The 18827-nt window shown below is 45.0% G+C and overlaps 1 protein-coding gene across 2 annotated transcripts in view; it reads right to left on the reverse strand.

Moving 5' to 3' along the window:
* Positions 1 to 18623, reverse strand: part of GMIP (GEM interacting protein) — a 108087-nt gene extending 89464 nt beyond the window's left edge. The window contains exons 1-2 of one of the 2 annotated variants that reach the window (XM_083599855.1): positions 17212 to 18623; positions 11439 to 11576 (exon numbers count right to left, since the gene is read on the reverse strand). In XM_083599855.1, the coding sequence (XP_083455981.1) occupies positions 11439 to 11576; positions 17212 to 17467 (394 nt within the window). In that variant the 5' untranslated portion in view covers positions 17468 to 18623. The remainder of the gene's footprint in view (positions 1 to 11438; positions 11577 to 17211) is intronic. The other variant, XM_083599856.1, reaches the window with a different exon arrangement.
* Positions 18624 to 18827: the final 204 nt, after the last annotated feature.

Below are 18827 nucleotides of genomic sequence, written 5' to 3' on the forward strand. Positions count from 1 at the left end.
AATTATGTACCTAATTATGCTTTAAAACAAAAACAAAAAAAAACTAAACACCCAACAATGCATGAGTGGCTCACATATAAACAGGTTCTTGATACAAGAGGCAGTCTGATGCAAGCAAATGTTGACCAGGTTGAAATCACCAAATTCCTTGTTGAAATCAGTTTAAAAGAGATTCCCCCTCCATCCCTACATGTGATTTTTGCTTAAAAGGAGAACAGGAAAGAGGTTTAGGGAAACCCAAGTAACCCTGATGTAAGTATCAACCCAACACTTGATTGCAAACGAATTTAATCCAGGCGATCCCTAGCTGCCACCATCACATCTACAGTACAAAGAATCTGGCACCTTGTGTAACATGGTGAAAGAGTGAAGCCCTTCCATTCATTTGCATTTAGACAAGGCAGCAAGCCTTCTGGTGGTTGGAAGGGCTAAGAATCCAGTGACACAAAAGAATGCAACACTGGCATCTTGACTAAAATTAAGGTGAAGGAAATTGGCACCAGGTTTTACCAAGGGATGCGGGTAAAACCCGCTGTGGGTAAAACCTCAGCGCCTAGGACTTGCCGATCATATGGTCGGCGGTTCGAATCCCCGCGGCGGGGTGAGCTCCCGTCGCTCGGTCCCAGCTCCTGCCCACCTAGCAGTTCGAAAGCACCCTTAAGTGCAAGTAGATAAATAGGTACCGCTTTATAGCGGGAAGGTAAACGGCGTTTCCGTGTGCTGCTCTGGTGCCAGTTCGCCGGAGCAGCTTCATCACGCTGGCCACGTGACCCGGAAGTGTCTGCGGACAGCGCTGGCTCCCGGCCTCTAGAGTGAGATGAGTGCACAACCCTAGAGTCTGTCAAGACTGGCCCGTACGGGCAGGGGTACCTTTACCTTTACCAACTCTAATGCCAGGTTGGTGGTGCAGAATTAATTATTTTGTGAATTCCAATATGAACTGACTTGACGCACACCTCCTAGACCAATGTACAGATCAGGACATTTGACATTTGCAATGTAGTTCAGCTTAAAAACTTACCAAGATGCATATAAAAATTGTAGTAATGTGCATTTTGTGAGAAAATATGTTCAATATTATATATATATATATATATATATATATATATGCATGATTCTAAATTTGCATTTTCATGCAGATTTTTAAAAAATCACAGATTGATGCAGATACAGGACAGAACAAGCTTGTGAATGAACATAAATGAAACTGAAAAGGGAGTTACATCACAATAAATTAACTTGTTCTCCAGGATTTCACATTGGCTGATTTTGACCTGGTTGGATTTTAAAACCCTATACATCATGGGATGACCCCCAGAGACCTTTTGAAGGAGTCTCCTGATTGCACCCCTGCAATCAGCTGCATTTGTTCTCCCATTCTTTTGGTTTTGTGACCCTATTGGTCCACTTCTCTTACACTACTTTAGTTCACATCCTGAGAAAAATTATGATGCATCTTGACCCCAGCCCTGTTTTGACTACTCATCTGAAAGTTTGCAGAAATGCCTATGAGTAACTTTCCTCCCAGCTGTGTACATATATTCACATATTGTATCCGTGTTATTCAACATCAGCAATAAGTTCAATTAAATGCAGATTGGTCACATGTTTTGTCAGCCATTCTCTGTCATGGTGACAAGAAGAAAAGGCCACCCTTTTATATATAAATAATTTTTATTAATTTCCAATTATTAAAATCCAATATAAACCACATTTTATCAATGTCAAATTACAATTCAGATTCAAATATATATCAATTATAAAGCCAATTATACATTTTGTATGACTTCCCGCATGCTAGATTTCAAGGTGAGATGATTTTATTTCATCCTGCTTCCAAGTCTTAATTAATCCAATTACATTCATTCTTGATCTTAATCTTTCATCAGCAGCTACAGTTCTGTTTTTTAAAATATATATATATATATATTTATTAAAGATTTCTTGGTTTACAAAAGTATGTGCAATGTTTCTTTTTTCAAGTTACATTTTCTACAGATCAGTTTCATTTGTTGAGACATTAGTGTTACATTAGGAAGAAAAGGGGGAAAGAGGTGGAGTGAGTGGAGGTGAGTGGAGGTGGGGTCAGGCGGCAATGCTTCTGTATGTGTGGGGTTTTGTGTCAGCATCACTTGTGTGGGTTCTCTTTACTATTTGCTTGTATTTCTTTGGTGGTGAGAGAAGTTGGGGTTGGCCTATGGTGTGGTTGATTGCTTTTGATTGGCTGTGGTGAACTTTGTTTTTGTGTGTGAGTGGGATGTGTGATTGATTTGTATGCTGTTGGTGGATTCTTGTCATTGTCTTGTTGGGCTGCGTATGTGATAAAGGGGAACCATACGGGGGTGAAGGCATGTTCTTCTATTTGTCCCCGTGTCAGTTTCAGTTTGTTGGTTGGTGTTTCTAGTAAGGCTGTTTCCCATACTATTTGATACCTTTGGTCTATGCTTACTCCTGACAGGTCTCTCCAGTGTCTGGCTATAGTGCTTCTGGCTGCTGAGAGTAGGTGAATTATGAGCTCTTTGTGTTGTGAGTAGGCATTATTGTCTTGGAAGATGTTTAGGAGGGCCAGTTCTGGGGTGACTTCTAATACTTGCTTAGTTATTTTGCATATTTCTTGTATGATTGATGTCCAGAAGAGTTGGATTTTAGGGCATTCCCAACTGCCTGTGTAGCTGCATCCTCTAGCATTTTGGTGAGGTTCCTGGGCATATTAGCTTTAGTTTCCATGGTGTTAGGTAACACTTGTAAGTGTTTTTCAGAGTGAGTTCTTTTCTTTTTGCTGATATGGATTTAAAGGGAGGTTTAGACCACATTCTGGTCCATTGGGTGGGGTTAATCTCATAGCCTATGTCATCCTCCCATTGTTTTTTGATTACATCTAGGGGGTTTGTGGGATTTTGGAGTAGTATTTTGTATATTGTGGATACTATCCCTTTGCTGTGCCCCTTTGTTGTTAGGGGGAGGTTTTCGAAGGTTGTCAAGGGCCTAGTTGCTGCTGATTTTACTACTGGATTATTTAAAGGGGCATGTAATTGGTAATATAATGTTAGCCAGGGCACTTGGGTGTCCCCTAGTTTGTTTTGTATTTCTTGTGTTGATATGGCAAGCCTTTGGTTTGCCAGGTTTTTATCTGGAGGTTTTATGTTGCAATAATGGAATAGTGGGTTTTGTGCCAGGGGAATTAGTGGGGATGGGGTTGGGGACAGTTTACCTACTTCTTCGTTCCATGCTTTAAGCATGGTCTATGTGAACCTGTTTAGTGTTGTGAGAATTTTCCTTAGTTTATTTGGGAGGAATGGGTATGCTGTGGTGCGGGTATTTTCAATTGTGTTCCTCTCCAGGTGTAATCATTGTTTTATCTCATCTTCTAGTATATACAGGATTATGGCGTACTTGGCTGGCGATGGAATATGCTTCTATGTTGGGGATTCCCCATCCTCCCTCAGAGGAGGGGAGGTGCAGGTATTTGGGACTTATTCTTGGTTTTTTGTGTGGGAAGATAAGTGAGTGTAGTTTTCTTCTGCCACTTGTGAAGTTGGGCTGGGGGAATCCAGATTGGGAGGGTTTTGAATAGGTAGGTTAGTTTTGGGTGATCATTTTGATCATGGTTATTTTGTCTGAGAGAGTGAAGTTGGTGTTGTTCCATCTCTTCAGACCTTTGTTGATTTGTCACCACAAGGGGTTGTAGTTGTGGAGGTATGATTTATTGAGGTTTCTGGCTATTTGTACCCCTAGGTATCTGAACTTCGTGTGGCAAAGTTTTATCTTGGTGATATTGGTAAATTCTTTTTGGGTATGAGGGGGCGTGTTGAAGCACATAGCTTCAGATTTTGCAAAATTTACCCATATGCCCAACACCATTGCAAATGTGTTGAGTTCTCTGATTAGGGAGGTTGCTGTGTTTATGGTGTCTGGTGTTGTGACCATTAGGTCGTATGCAAAAAGCCCTAATTTATAGGTTCTGCCTTTTATTTCCACTCCCTTGATGTCTGTGGTTGCTCAAATTCGGATTGCTAGAGGTTCCAGAGCCAGGATGAATAGGAAGAGAGACAGTGAATATCCTTGTTTTGTGCCTCTTTGGATTACTATGGTATTAAGAGTCCATACTGTTAGTCCTGCATTTTGATGAGGCTCAGGAATATATTTCTTTTGGGAGTTTGTAAAAAGTTGGGACCAAATTTCATGTTAGTTAGTACTGTTAATAGGTATTTCCACTATAAGCAATCAAAAGCTTTCAGGATGTCTAGGGACATAATTGTCAGTGGGAGTTTAGTTGCCTTGCTGTGTTCAATCAGATTCAGTAGTTTCCTGATGGGGTCTGTTATATTGCGACCAGGGACGAAGCCAGTCTGGTCTGGGACTATTAACTTGTGTAGGAAAATTGTTAGGTGGTTGGCCAAGATTGATGTGAATATCTTGTAGTCTTGGTTTATTAATGAGATTGGGCGGTGTGATTCTACTTTGAGGCTGTCTTTCAGTAGTAATAATAATAATAATAATAATAATAATAATAATAATAATAATAATTTATTTATTTATACCCCGCCCATCTGGCAGTGGTTTTGGGATAGAGACTATCTTGAAGGAGGCCCAGGTTTTAGGAATGGGCCCCCCTTTTATGATGTCATTGAATAGGCAGGTCATGTAGGGCAGCAGGGGTTCTCTGAATTTCCTATAGAATTCTGCTGTAAAACCATCTGGGCCTTCTGTGTGGCTTCAGGTTTTTGAGGACCTTATCTATTTCCTCTGGGGTGATAGGACTGTCCATGAATTCCTGTTCCTCATTGGTTAAAGTAGGCATTGTCAGCCCTGCTTGGAATTTTCTGATTTCCTCTGCAGGCGGGTTATGGAAGGTACCGTATTTTTCGCACCATAGGACGCACTTTTTCCCTCCTAAAAAGCAAGGGAAAATGTGTGTGCGTCCTATGGAGCGAATGCAGGCTTTCACTGAAGCCTGGAGAGCGAGAGGGGTCGGTGCGCACCGACCCCTCTCGCTCTCCAGGCTTCAGGAAGCTATCCGCTAGCCATGGGAGACCCAGCTCTCCCACGGCTAGCGGAGTGCTGCATTAATCCGGAAGCTTGGGGCGTGCGGAGCTCAGCGCGCCCCAAGCTTCTGGGTGCCGGCAAGGTCTCCGCTAGCCGTCTAGCGGAGACCTTGCCGGCACCCAGAAGCTTGGGGCGCGCTGAGCTCCGCACGCCCCAAGCTTCCGGATTAGCGCAGCGCTCCACTAGCCGTGTCTAGGCTGCGGATGGTAGCCTGCTTCCCGGAGCGTTGGGCGCCCTGAAAGCAGAGCGCCCGGCGCTTCGGGAACACATCCGCAGCGTGGGGAGCCTTGCAGGAGTTCCCCACAGGGCTCCCCACCTGCGGATAGCAGCCTGCCGCCCGGCGGGTGGGGCGCCCTGAAGCAGAGCGCCCCTCCCGCCAGGCAGACATCTGCAGCGTGGGGAGCAATGCAGGAGTTCCCCGCAGGGCTCCCCACGCTGCAGATAGCAGCCTGCCGCCCGGCGCGAGGGGCGCCCTGAAGCAGAGCGCCCCTCGCGCCAGGCAGACATCCGCAGCATGCGGAGCCCTGCAGGAGTTCCCCGCAGGGCTCCCCACGCTGTGGATAGCAGCCTGCCGCCCGGCGGGTGGGGCGCCCTGAAGCAGAGCGCCCCTTGCGCCAGGCAGACATCCGCAGCATGCGGAGCCCTGCAGGAGTTCCCCGCAGGGCTCCCCACGCTGCGGATAGCAGCCTGCCGCCCGGCGGGTGGGGCGCCCTGAAGCAGAGCGCCCCTCCCGCCAGGCAGACATCTGCAGCGTGGGGAGCAATGCAGGAGTTCCCCGCAGGGCTCCCCACGCTGCGGATAGCAGCCTGCCGCCCGGCGCGAGGGGCGCCCTGAAGCAGAGCGCCCCTCGGGCCAGGCAGACATCCGCAGCATGCGGAGCCCTGCAGGAGTTCCCCGCAGGGCTCCCCACGCTGCGGATAGCAGCCTGCCGCCTGGCGGGTGGGGCCCGCTGAAGTAGAGCACCCCGCGCGCCAGGCAGACATCAGCCAGCCCCACAAGCTCGGGGGACAGCAGGGAGGGGCAGCGCCACCATCCCGCTGTTCCTCGACCTGGTTCGGTTTCCCTGACCTGCTTTTGGGGGGGAAATAAAGGGAAATTTTTTTTCCTTTATTTCCCCCCCAAAAAACTAGGTGCGTCCTATGGGACGGAGCGTCCTATGGTGCGAAAAATACGGTATATAGGTTGGAGTAAAAGGAGGAGGAGGAGGAGGAGGAATGGGGAAGGGAGGGGAAATTAGAGTAAAATATAAAGAAGAAATAAAGGAGATAGAAAGAAAAAGGGAGGGAAAAGAGAGAGGAAATAATAGTAATGATAAAAAATTGAAGTGGTGGTCCAAGTTATAGCATGAGGTAGGTGGCCACAAAAGGGGGGGGGTTACCATTGAAAATGGGTGGGTCTGTGATTTGTATTATTGTTATTATTATTATTTGTTGGGGAGAAGGAGAGGACAGAAAGGAGAGAGGAGGGAAGGGGATGGAGGGGGTAGGAGATTTAAGAGTTAACAAAGAAGGAAATTGAAAGCAAAAAACAAAGAGCAAAAAACAAAGAAAAAGAAAAAAGAAAGAAAAAGAAAAGAAAAATCTGAAGATGTTGAGATGGTGTGCTTAATAGTAGTCTGTGTGTGTGTGTGTGTGTGTGTGTGTGTGTGTGTGTGTATGAAATGAGAAAAGTAAAAAAAATATATGTAGAAAACCCTTTTGAGAGGGAAAAAATAAAATTGTGGGGGGGGGGGTATTCTCTTTAAAGAGAAAAAGGAAAAAATGCGGGATGAGGGAAGGAGAGAAGAAGAAAGGGGGAAAGGGGGAGGAAGGGGGAAATAACAATAGCAATAACAGCAATATGGAGAAAAAGTTTTGTTTTAAAAGAGGATGGTGATAGTACAGTGGTACCTCGGGTTACATAAGCTTCAGGTTACATACGCTTCAGGTTACAGACTCTGCTAACCCAGAAATAGTGCTTTAGGTTAAGAACTTTGCTTCAGGATGAGAACAGAAATTGTGCAGCAGCGGCGCGGCAGCAGTGGGAAGCCCCATTAGCTAAAGTGGTGCTTCAGGTTAAGAACAGTTTCAGGTTAAAAACGGACCTCCGGCATGAATTAAGTACTTAACCTGAGGTACTGTACCACTGTAATGGAATTGGCGGGGGGGGGAAGGACTCCTCTCCTAACAAACAGGGGATTTTTATGTTATTCTTTTTTTCTATTTAATTTTTAAAAATGAGAGATAAAAATAAGAAAAGTAAAAATTAAAGAACAAAAAAATTAAAAATAAATAAATAAAAAAGAACAGCAAGCCTGAGGCGAAGCGGCAATCCTAGGGAGTAGCCTGTGTTGGTTCAGGGCGTTCTTCTGGGTGCCGCCATTTTAATTCTTAAGAAGTAATTTTTTCGGGTGGGAGGAAAAACAACAACATATTATTAAGAAATATTTTTTTAAAAATTAAGGAGAGGGAATTAAGATTTGATAAATAAATAAATAAAAAATAAATAAAAGATGGTTGTAGTGGCAGTGCCCCCCCTCAAAAAAGGAAACGAAAAAAGAGAGAGGAGGTTTTGAATAATAATGAAAAATATTCTTCCCGTGGGGGAGGGGCCGTGCTGCGCTCTCTTTTCTTCCAGGGTGTCCTTCGTCACGTGGCCTCCCTCTGGGCCCCGGTCTGCTCCTGGAGTGTTAGCCACTGGGGAGGTAGACTCGGGTTGGGCCTGGGCTTGGCCGCACGATTCTTCGTGGCCTCCCTGGCCCTCCTGGTGCTCTTTTCTACCTTTGGCGCTGGCGGCAGTAAGCTGGGGAGGTTGGGGCTTCTTTTTTTTTCTTGTCCCCCCCCCCCCCAATGTTGGCTCTGGAGGCCTCCAGGCCCCAGAGCTCTGCTGGGCCGTTGGCCAGGTGTTCTTGGTTCCGGCTTGGCCAAAGTCGCTGGGGGGGTTCTTGGCAGCTCCCCTGGCTGACACACTGGGCGCCCCTGGTTCCTCTCTGGTGGCAGCATTGGTGGCAGCAGTCCTGGTGGCCTGGGAGCCAGCCAGGCAGCGCAGTTGATGCTGGCTGCCTTCAGGGGCTCCATGCCGCCATGGTGCTCGCCACTTTGCCTCGCTGGAAGTTAGGTACAGAGTTTTTGTCTTCCATTTGAATTAACACATTTAATTAAGAAAAACTCCTGCAAAAGGAGTTCTATATCCCAAATATTTCCTGTGTGTGATGTTTATCTTATCCATGTTGTTTCTTCATTCTTCCTGTTCTCTATCTGTCCTGCACAGCATCGCTACTTCTGTTCTTCCACTCTTCCCCCCCCCTTTGTTCCCAGAAAATGAGGCAGACACACGCCATCTTTTTTTGGGTTATTGTTTGAGTCTAGATAGAGAATGAACTGGTGTCCTGCCAACGCTTTAACAAGACTCCGGTTTCTCCTTCTTGGTCAACTCTCTCAATAACGATCTGGTTTCCCGCCAAAGCCTTGGCAAATCTTCAAAGTCCAGGTCCTCCCATAGCAGTACAGTGAAAGTTTGATGCTTTAAATCCATTTCCATTTTCTCAGTTATATTTTTCATTGTAATCCATAAATATAATCCGTTCTCTTTTATCTCTTCTAATAATAATAATAATAATAATAATAATAATTTATTATTTATACCCCGCCCATCTGGCTGGGCCTCCCCAGCCACTCTGGGCGGCTTCCATAAAAACCAAAAATACAATAAAATATCACACGTTAAAAACTTCCCTGAACAGGGCTGCCTTAAGATGTCTTCTGAATGTCAGGTAGTTGTTTATCGCTTTGACATCTGCTGGAAGGGCGTTCCACAGGGCGGGCGCCACTACCGAGAAGGCCCTCTGCCTGGTTCCCTGTAGCTTTGCTTCTCGCAATGAGGGAACCGCCAGAAGGCCCTCGGCGCTGGACCTCAGCGTCCGGGCAGAATGATGGGGGTGGAGACGCTCCTTCAGGTATACTGGACCGAGGCCGTTTAGGGCTTTAAAGGTCAGCACCAACACTTTGAATTGTGCTCGGAAACGTACTGGGAGCCAATGTAGGTCTTTCAAGACCGGTGTTATATGGTCTCGGCGGCCGCCCCCAGTCACCAGTCTAGCTGCCGCATTCTGGATTAGTTGTAGTTTCCGAGTCACCTTCAAAGGTAGCCCCACGTAGAGTGCATTGCAGTAGTCCAAGCGGGAGATAACCAGAGCATGCACCACTCTGGCGAGACAGTCCGCAGGCAGATAGGGTCTCAGCCTACGTACCAGATGGAGCTGGTAAACAGCTGCCCTGGACACAGATTTGACCTGTGCCTCCATGGACAGCTGTGAGTCCAAAATGACTCCCAGGCTGCGCACCTGGTCCTTCAGGGGCACAGTTACCCCATTCAGGACCAGGGAATCCTCCACACCTGCCCGCCTCCTGTCCCCCAAAAACAGTACTTCTGTCTTGTCAGGATTCAACCTCAATCTGTTAGCCACCATCCATCCTCCAACCGCTTCCAGACACTCACACAGGACCTTCACCGCCCTCACTGGTTCTGATTTAAAAGAGAGGTAGAGCTGGGTATCATCCGCATACTGATGAACACCCAGCCCAAACCTCCTGATGATCTCTCCCAGCGGCTGCATGTAAATGTTGAAAAGCATGGGGGAGAGGACAGAACCCTGAGGCACCCCACAAGTGAGAGCCCAGGGGTCTGAACACTCATCCCCCACCACCACTTTCTGAACACGGCCCAGGAGGAAGGAGCGGAACCGCTGTATGACAGTGCCTCCAGCTCCCAGCCCCTGAAGACGGTCCAGAAGGATGTTATGGTCGATGGTATCAAACGCCGCTGAGAGATCCAGCAGAACTAGGAAACAGCTCTCACCTTTGTCCCTAGCCCGCCGGAGATCATCAACCAGTGCGACCAAGGCAGTTTCAGTCCCATGATAAGGCCTGAATCCCGACTGGAAGGGATCCAAATGGTCCGCTTCTTCCAGGCGTGCCTGGAGTTGTTCGGCAACCGCTCGCTCAATCACCTTGCCCAAGAATGGAAGATTTGAGACTGGGCGATAGTTGGCCATCGTGGCCGCATCTAAAGATGGTTTTTTAAGAAGCGGTTTAATAACCGCCTCTTTCAGCGGGTCTGGGAAGGCTCCCTCACGGAGGGAAGCATTCACCACCCCACGAAGCCCATCGCCCAGTCCTTCCCGGCTAGCTTTTATAAGCCAGGATGGGCAAGGATCCAGGAGACAGGTGGTTGGTTTCACTCGTCCAAGCAGCCTGTCCACATCCTCGGAGGTAACAGATTGGAATTGATCCCACTCAACTTGACTAGACAGAACTCTAGCACTCTCCCGCCCCGGCCCTGCTCTCACGGTGGAGTCTACTTCTTCCCGAATCTGAGCGATTTTATCTGCAAAAAACTTTGCAAAATCATTGCAGGAGAACATGTGGCCCGTACTGGGCCCCGATGTTGCAGGTGGTTCCGCTAAATTGTGAACCACCTGAAAAAGTCTCCTGCTGCTGTTTTCTGCAGATGCAATAGAGGCGGCGAAGAAATTCTTCTTCGCCGTCGCTATCGCCACTTGGTAGGCTCGACGTTGAGCTCTAACCTGTGTCCGGTCAGATTCTTGCCTTTTATCAGTTTATTAGCATTCAAGGGATGGGTGGGTTGCCAAATCATTTATGTAGCAAACATGATATATATAAAGAAAGGGTAAAGGCTCCCCCCACATACCGTATTTTGCATCAAAGGAAGTCTTTTCAATTCAAGTCGTAACGGCTTTGTAGCTGTTCCAATTTAGCAGTTTGTGATTTTGTCCCATCTATTCCAGCATGTGTCTGTATATTAGTCCTAATTTCACTCCAATAAAGTGCCTTTGCTTCATTAATGGCTGAGTAGGGAGCTTACCGATGGGTGAAGTGCCCCGGGTCCTGTGGGGAGCTTGCAAGGACAATTACCCTCAAATAATCCTTGTTTATTCTTTGCTAATGGTCTCCGCCACTGTGGGAGCAGCATCCATTAAGGCAGACAGGAACCAGAAGGAAAGGTCTCCTAGACCTTCAATAAAAGATGGCACTGTGCTTAGAATGCAAAACTAGGATTGCAGGAGCCCCAGGTTCAAATTCCTGCTCCGCCACCCAGTTGACTGGGTGAATCTTGCCGCCTGCTGAGGCTGAAATAGGGTAGGGAACCATGAAGGGCCCCTGAAGGGTGTGGGAGAAATGCAGCACATAAATATATAACGGTAGTGTGGAAGAGGGAACTGTGGCAGACACCGCCTCTTATTACTGAGCCATGATATGTGATGCTTGCTAAATTTCCCCTCCTCTGGATAAATAAGGTATTCTTATATTCTATATGTCATTACCCCATCTTTTAAATTGTCTTTGGAAACATTGTTCAGGGTGGCTTGAAAGTACCTGGGGTTAGATACTCACCATTCACACAGGTGATGAGAGAGGCAATGGCTGGCTGAATGGCAGAACCATTCAAGGCTGGGTACTTGCTGAGAAATGATGAGGTGGCCTGGAGCAAGTCAGCCAGTCTAACCTCAATTGGGTCTGAGAGGGCATCGCCTGCAAACAAAATAACAGCAGATAAACGTGTATTATTATTTCTATCTCTGATTTTATTGGGTTGTCATAACATAACTTAATAAATAATAAACATTTAATTCATTTATTTTATTACATAAAATTTATATACCGCTTAATGGTAAAGAAAAAAGAAAAAACCTTCAAAGATAAATTTAAAAACATAATACTTTAAAATGTACTAAAGTTAAAATGCTAAAATATATTAAAATTCACATCAGCATTTCTAAGCATCAGGGTAGGCTTGCCAAAATGAATTCCTCCAGCAGGCACCCAAGAGAATGAAGTGCAGGTGTCTGTTTAATAGCAACAGGCAGGGAGTTCCACAATGGAGGAGCTGTCACACTAAATGAGTGAGTTCTTATCAAGGCAAAGAGGTTGTCTGCTGGCCAAGATAACATGAATGCAGTGGGACAATCGTTGGGGAAGGAACCAGAACGAAGGGGTCCTCAATCATTTCCAAACCCAGAGATTATGGGAGACAAAACAGCCTTGGGATATTTCCAAGAGAGAATAGTTGGGGAGGAGAAACTAGTCTCACAGCCTAATCATCGGAAATATGCCGCATTGTGGTCAATGGGTCTTACTTTCAGCTAGATGTGGATTGGATTATAGCCATAGAGATAATCCAACCAGGACACTGTGAAATGGCAAACCAAAGGCAGCTCAATGCAAAATAGGGGCTGCCCACAGATAGGCATGCAAATCATGGGATCTCCACAGCCATTTCCTCCTGGCCCCACATCTTCCTAGCAATAAATGGGGATCTTGGTCAGTGGTGCCACAGTCTTATGCAAAGTCAGAATGCAGCCCCATGTGCATTACACAAGGTTTGCAGCTACTATGTGTACAAAGTAGGAATGGGTGAGGTCAAAGGTCAGATATTGCTTAAGTTTGTGGTCAGGAGGACAGAATCTGAGCCTGCTATCTAGTCTTTAAACTAGAAATGCCAGCAACAACAAAAAACCTGGCTGTTTGGACTTCTGGACACATTAAGCAGAGGTTCTACTATTGAACTATGATCTTCCTTTGCAGATAAATATAAGAAGTGTGGATGTAATCCAGCCTCCACACTTTAAAGCTGTGCTCAACTTGGCTCTGGATGTTCAGCCCAACTTAACAGGATGCTGGTTGAAGAGGATGCAAATTTGGTTAGTCTGAAAACAGGGTTCGCTGTTGCTGAGCGCCATCTGGTGACTTTTCTCACAGGCTGCACAATGTGGCAAGCACCAGCCGCATTGGTCCTCACCAAAGGAGGCATTCGAGAATGCACTTCTCTTTCAAAGCAGAAATACATAAATTGTTGGATTATTAGTTCATCATGTCACGGAAATAGCTAGGGCCCTCCATGTCTATTTAGGGTATCAATGTACTATATCAAGCACCTACTGACTCACCCATGCCTGCCATTTGCATTGGGGCAGCAGCATGTGAGCTCCTGTTCAAAACCATATTGTCAGGAAAGCATTGTTCAATGTCTGGATAAGATACAAAGACTTATTGGAAAATAAAACCCCAAGGTGGCTGTCACCAATGGAAGCGAAGGCTCAGAAAAAGTTCAATATGGAGGCCAAATGGCCGAAATATTGGGAAATATTGGAACAAGGAGAGAAATTGAAATTGCAGAGTTTTGAGAAATTAAAAGATAAAATGCGAGACTGGCTTCATTATTATCAAATAAGAGAGGCCTATAATTTGGACAAAAAAATTGGCTTCCAGGTGGAAAAATCAAAATTGGAAACAGAACCGTTAGATCCCAAAACTAAGATACTTTCAAGAATGTATAACTTGCTGTTAAAATGGAACACGCAGGATGAAACGGTTAAATCTGCAATGATTAAATGGGCACAAGATATTGGTTATAACATTATGTTTGCTGACTGGGAACAGTTGTGGACCACCGGTATGAAATTTTTGGCATGTAATGCCTTAAGAGAGAATATTATGAAAATGATATATAGGTGGTACATGACACCAGTCAAGCTTGCAAAAATATATCATTTGCCTGATAACAAATGTTGGAAATGTAAAGAGAATGAAGGCACATTCTTTCACCTTTGGTGGACGTGCCCAAAGATTAAGGCTTTCTGGGAGATGATCTATAATGAAATGAAAAAGGTATTTAAATATACCTTCCTGAAGAAACCAGAGGCCTTTCTCCTGGGCATAGTCGGCCAATTGGTGCCAAAGAAGGACAGAACTTTTTTTATGTACGCAACAACAGCAGCAAGAATACTGATTGCAAAGTATTGGAAGACACAAGATTTACCCACCCTGGAAGAGTGGCAGATGAAGGTGATGGACTATATGGAACTGGCGGAAATGACTGGCAGAATCCGAGACCAGGGAGAAGAGTTGGTGGAAGAAGATTGGAAGAAATTTAAAGACTATCTACAGAAACACTGTAAAATTAATGAATGTTAAAATGATGATTGGATTGAATAGGGGATACTAGCAACAAAGTTAATAAGAATATGCAAAAATGGATTGATAATGGATGAAAATATAGAGTTATAATATGTTAAGATATAGAGTTAAGATAAATGAAAGAGGGTAAGGATTTGCTGATTTGATTATGTAAATGGGAATACAAAAAGGGGAGGTGTGAGGAGGTCAAGGAAACAAGCTAATGAGTTTAAAGATACAAAAAATGGATTTGTTTTTATTTTTTTCTTACTTATTCGCTTTTTGCATTTTGCATTTTTATTTTTTATTTTTTATGTATTTTTGTATGTTTTTTCTTATCTCTTTCTTCTTATATGTTTTCTTTTTATTCTGTAAACTTTTGTTTTTTGTAAAACCTCAATAAATATTTTATAAAAAAAAAAAGCAGGTGAGCTCCTGTTCACTCTCATGCACTCTGGATCAGAACTGCAGCAGGAGCAAAGGGCTGAAGCTCACACCAGAGTCCTGATTTGGATTGGGGTGGGAGGTGGGAATCATGCTTGCAATGCACTTTGAAAAAGTCATTCAGACAATTGCTGGTTGCGTGAATGGTGTCCTGTTTAGCCTGGCCCTCGTGCCGGTTGCTGCTGGTGTTCAGCTGCAGCTTAGTATAATGATGTTTGTTGCAAAGATTGCATTGTGACTAAAGCAGTTCCTGGTTGACTGTGGAGCTTCTGATGAGGCATAGAGGCAGCAACCTATGATAGCAGGCAGTGCTGTAGTTACAGGAGTGAGGAATAGCCAGAAGCTTTCAGAGGGGCGCCATTGAGGTCCCACGCTGTGTGTGTGTGTGCGCGCGCATGCAAATGTGCACGGGTGTGTGTACCAAACTGGGCCTATGATCTGAGTGAAATAAAGCCTAGTTTCACCCCTGCATATTTAGACAAGGCTTTTCTGTCTTATGACCATTTCCTGAGTGTTAATGATCTGAGGTTGCAATCACTTACTTAATTGCTTCTTACCTGGGAGAAAGTTCCATTACAGGACTTACTTCTGAGTAGACCTGCATAGGACTGCACTGTTAAAGTCTAGCGCTCAGGGAACATGATGTTTTGGATTTCTCCCAGCACAAAGATTATGACTCTGTGAAGAGGAGTTGGGGGGTGGGGGCGAGCAGCAAACTTGTGCCACAAGAACCACTTGTCTCTTGTACTGATTTGGGAATAATTCAACATGCCTTGAACAGTTCTGGCTGGGGTTCCCACCTGAATAAAATATGGGAGGGCGGGGCAGTAAGCCCTGCCCCACATAATTGATCACAAGATGTGGCGCACAAACACCATTTGAATGGCAATGCCCTTTGGGGGGAGGACTAGCCCCCTCAAATATTTTATTGGGGGACTGAAGGGACCTTGTCCTCTGGGAGTTGGCTAAATATACCTTCAGTAAGTGGTTGCCCTCATTAGAGTCCCACCATAAGCTCAACAATCAATCTGGAAACACTTTTGTAGTGATCTTTGCCAATACTGCCTTAATATATTTTGTTGCTTAAGGGGAAAGATTCAAATGACACCCTTGACCCATTAATTAACATGGGGCACAATCCCAAAGAAGGTTACTTTCCAACAAACTTAATTTAAATCAATGGGGTGTCAGTGGCCACAAGAGAGTAAAAATGACCAACAGTTGGCAGTACTAATTCCTGGAATTCCTAGGCTAGGATTCAGGCATTAGAAGATGGGAGTTATACAGCAGTTGACCGCAACCCAACGCTCAGTTAAGTGCATTTAAGCCTATAGATTTTCATTGACTTAACTGCACTTAAGTTTGCATTGGCTTGCAGTGTAATTAAATTTTTAGCTGTTTTAACTAGACTTTATTCAAGAGAATATCTTGAGAGTGTGTTCTAACAACTGGTTACCACCCTTCAGAAATAGGGCAGGACAGCCACTTTAATTAATCATTATTATACATTAATACAGATGATTCAGAAGTCTCACATCTTTTTGCATTCTGATAAATGTTCAGGGGTGTGAATAATTCTTGTGCTTGACTTTAAAAACAAACAAATTAGTATTAACTAGAGTCAGCATGCTGACCTTGGGTAGCTTGATTGTGAGGACCAAATATTAAAATCTTCAGGGTGTGCAACCTCATTCATTCCCATTGCCTTGTACTGCATCAGCCACTACCGGTTAAAATGCATTTTCTAAAAGTTTAAATTTATAAAAGATATGAGAGAAAGTACTCATTGAAGATATATTTCCTTATGTGTATTACCATGTGTATTACCCTAGAGTGGAAGGTTAATAGGTGACTGACTAATCAATGTAAATACAAAAAAATGCATTTTGAGTGGGATTGCTGCATAGTTCAGTTTCTGGACCCAAATTTTGCACACTGTTTCCACCGTCACTTCTCAGGCACTGTCCCCAGACTCAGCCCTGGCACACCTGTCCCTGGAGCCTGGTGCCAACTCACCAATCCATCACACACAAATCTCTTGAGTTTATGCTTATTGCCGCAGTCAGAATGTCAGTGGCTTCCCATTGGAAATCGGACTCACCTCCTTCCTAAGAGTAGCTAGTGAATGGGACATTGCGCTGTCAGAACACCTGACACACAAGCAGAGAGTCCTAAGTGGTTCATCAAAAATAGACCACTTTTATGCAACTTAGCTTTTCTCCTATGTTAATTGATCCACACAGCCCACTAAACCCCCTGCTCCACAGATTACTATGTGGAGAGGCTTTATTGAGAACTAATTTGATTCACCTTTTTCTTCTTATATGTGATAATTGTATGTGGCATTGCATTCTCAGTTGTCTCCTGGTTTCCCCTTCCCCTCTGTATTTTCATTTCATTTTTCTATTTTTATTTTGGACATTCATTATTTTTACTGCATTTTGTATGTGCTTGTCGGTAACCATTCTATATGAAAAAATGACCATAATAATAATTAACAGATTGCCTCTACTAAACGTAACAGTTTTTAAAATAAAAAACCATATATTCCTCAAAAATTGTATTTTGAGATGAATGTTTGAAAACAAAGTCTGAAGATTCATTGCAGAAATGGAACAGAACCAGAAGTAAAAAAAACATGCAGAAAACGGCAGAGAAGGGAGGCAGATTCACCCCTCCCAAGCTTAGCTAATACCCTAGCCCTTCCAAGTTACTTGGAGGAAGTGTGAGATGACTCACAAATAAATAAAATGCTTCCAATACTTGCCATCTTGCTGGAAAAGTTCCCGGAAATGCTGGAACTGTTTGTCCATTTCTCTGAGATGCGTAGTGACCTGAAGCAGCTGGTTGGGGCAGAAAGTCACACATCCCATGCCTTCCCCAGAGGTGGATGTCTGCACAGAAGCCCAAACAGCACTCAGGAAACCTGAATCACTGGCTAAGAGCCCATTGCCCAGTGGTGACTGGCTGCCATTGCAAGGGTAGGTGGAATCATTGTGGTCCCTGGCCTTATTCATGTTCATCCCTCAGAGCTTGGACACAGATGACAAGTACCACAAGCACAACTGCCTTCGGTGCTAGAGATTCCCCTGTCATGTGCCTCCCTTGAACAGCCCACAGGCTTCAGCATTTGTTGTAAGACCCCCCAGCATTTGTTGTAAGACCCCCAACTATTTCCTAGGCATCCATGGTCTTCATCCGTGAATTGTCCTCAGATTCTGAAGGCACACGACTGCTCTTTTCCAAGGGCTCAGCGGTTCTCCCAGTGAGTCAGAGTTCTTCAAGTGGGGCTGTTGCGAAGATGTCATGACTGGGAGGGGAGTTCCAGAGGCATTGATTGGGAACAGTTAAGGCACAGGTGCCTTAGAATAGTCATGGAATCATGCCTTGGCATAGTCTTCAAATGAAAGGTCCAGTCTGACAGTTCTGTGGAACACACACGCAGCACCAGAGAAGGCCCTTCATTTCCCAGAGACAGATATTCATTCCTCTCTTGAAAATGGCAGGAGCGAAATGGTTTTCCTTTCTTTCTCCTTGGAGAGCTCTGTCAGATTCTAGAGCTAAGGTGTGCCCTAGATTGAGGAATGAGGTCAGGAGAAAGGATTCTCGTTCGCTGTTGGCCTCATCACACAAGAGGATGTACTAAAGTCATTGCCTGAAAGCTGTACCCCAGGAGAGTCTTATGCATCCAGCGGAAGTCTGCGTCTCCTTTTGTTTAAACCAGGTCCAAGGACGCCAGACTCAGAAGTGTTGGTACATGTCACGTGTCTGTGAGGAATCATGGATGAGCCATTTGGGTTACAGGGTGTCAGACAGGGCAGATTTTCCACATTCCATTTGTAGGAGTGATGACATTGGAGGCTTCCCGGAGTGTCTCTGCCCAACACAGGAGGAAGCAATCCTCCCACCTTTCTCTCTTTTATTAACCATTTCCTACCTGAAGGCCTTGTATATGTTTTCTAGGGAGTCTGATTCAAAGCCCCAAGAGGTGGAACACGAGCCTTCTCAACGAACGGAGGGTAATGGCATAGGGTTGCCTATTTCCACCCACCAGCCCTCAAGGCCCTATTCCTGTACCTTTAAAAGCAGCCTAGCAAGTAGAAATTTAATGTGGCAGAGAAAAAAGTGAAGTGCCTAGGACAAGATGGAAGTTGTGAATTAGGTAATCCCCTAGTTGAAATCAGCAATCTACCATATTGGTTTGCCACATATTTCATCCTTGCATAGCTGCTTTGGTTTTAACAGCCAGCATATGGAAAGGGGCCAAGTCAGATTAGAACCCTGGCAGGGGGTGAGCAGGGCTTTAGCACTTTGCTTCTGCTCAGATCCCATTTGGAATAGGAATACTCCCCACACTCCACCTGCTATTTGCTGAGGAATTAA

This window comes from Podarcis filfolensis (assembly GCF_964270895.1).
Source record: "Podarcis filfolensis genome assembly, chromosome: 2".
Lineage (NCBI taxonomy): Eukaryota > Metazoa > Chordata > Lepidosauria > Squamata > Lacertidae > Podarcis > Podarcis filfolensis.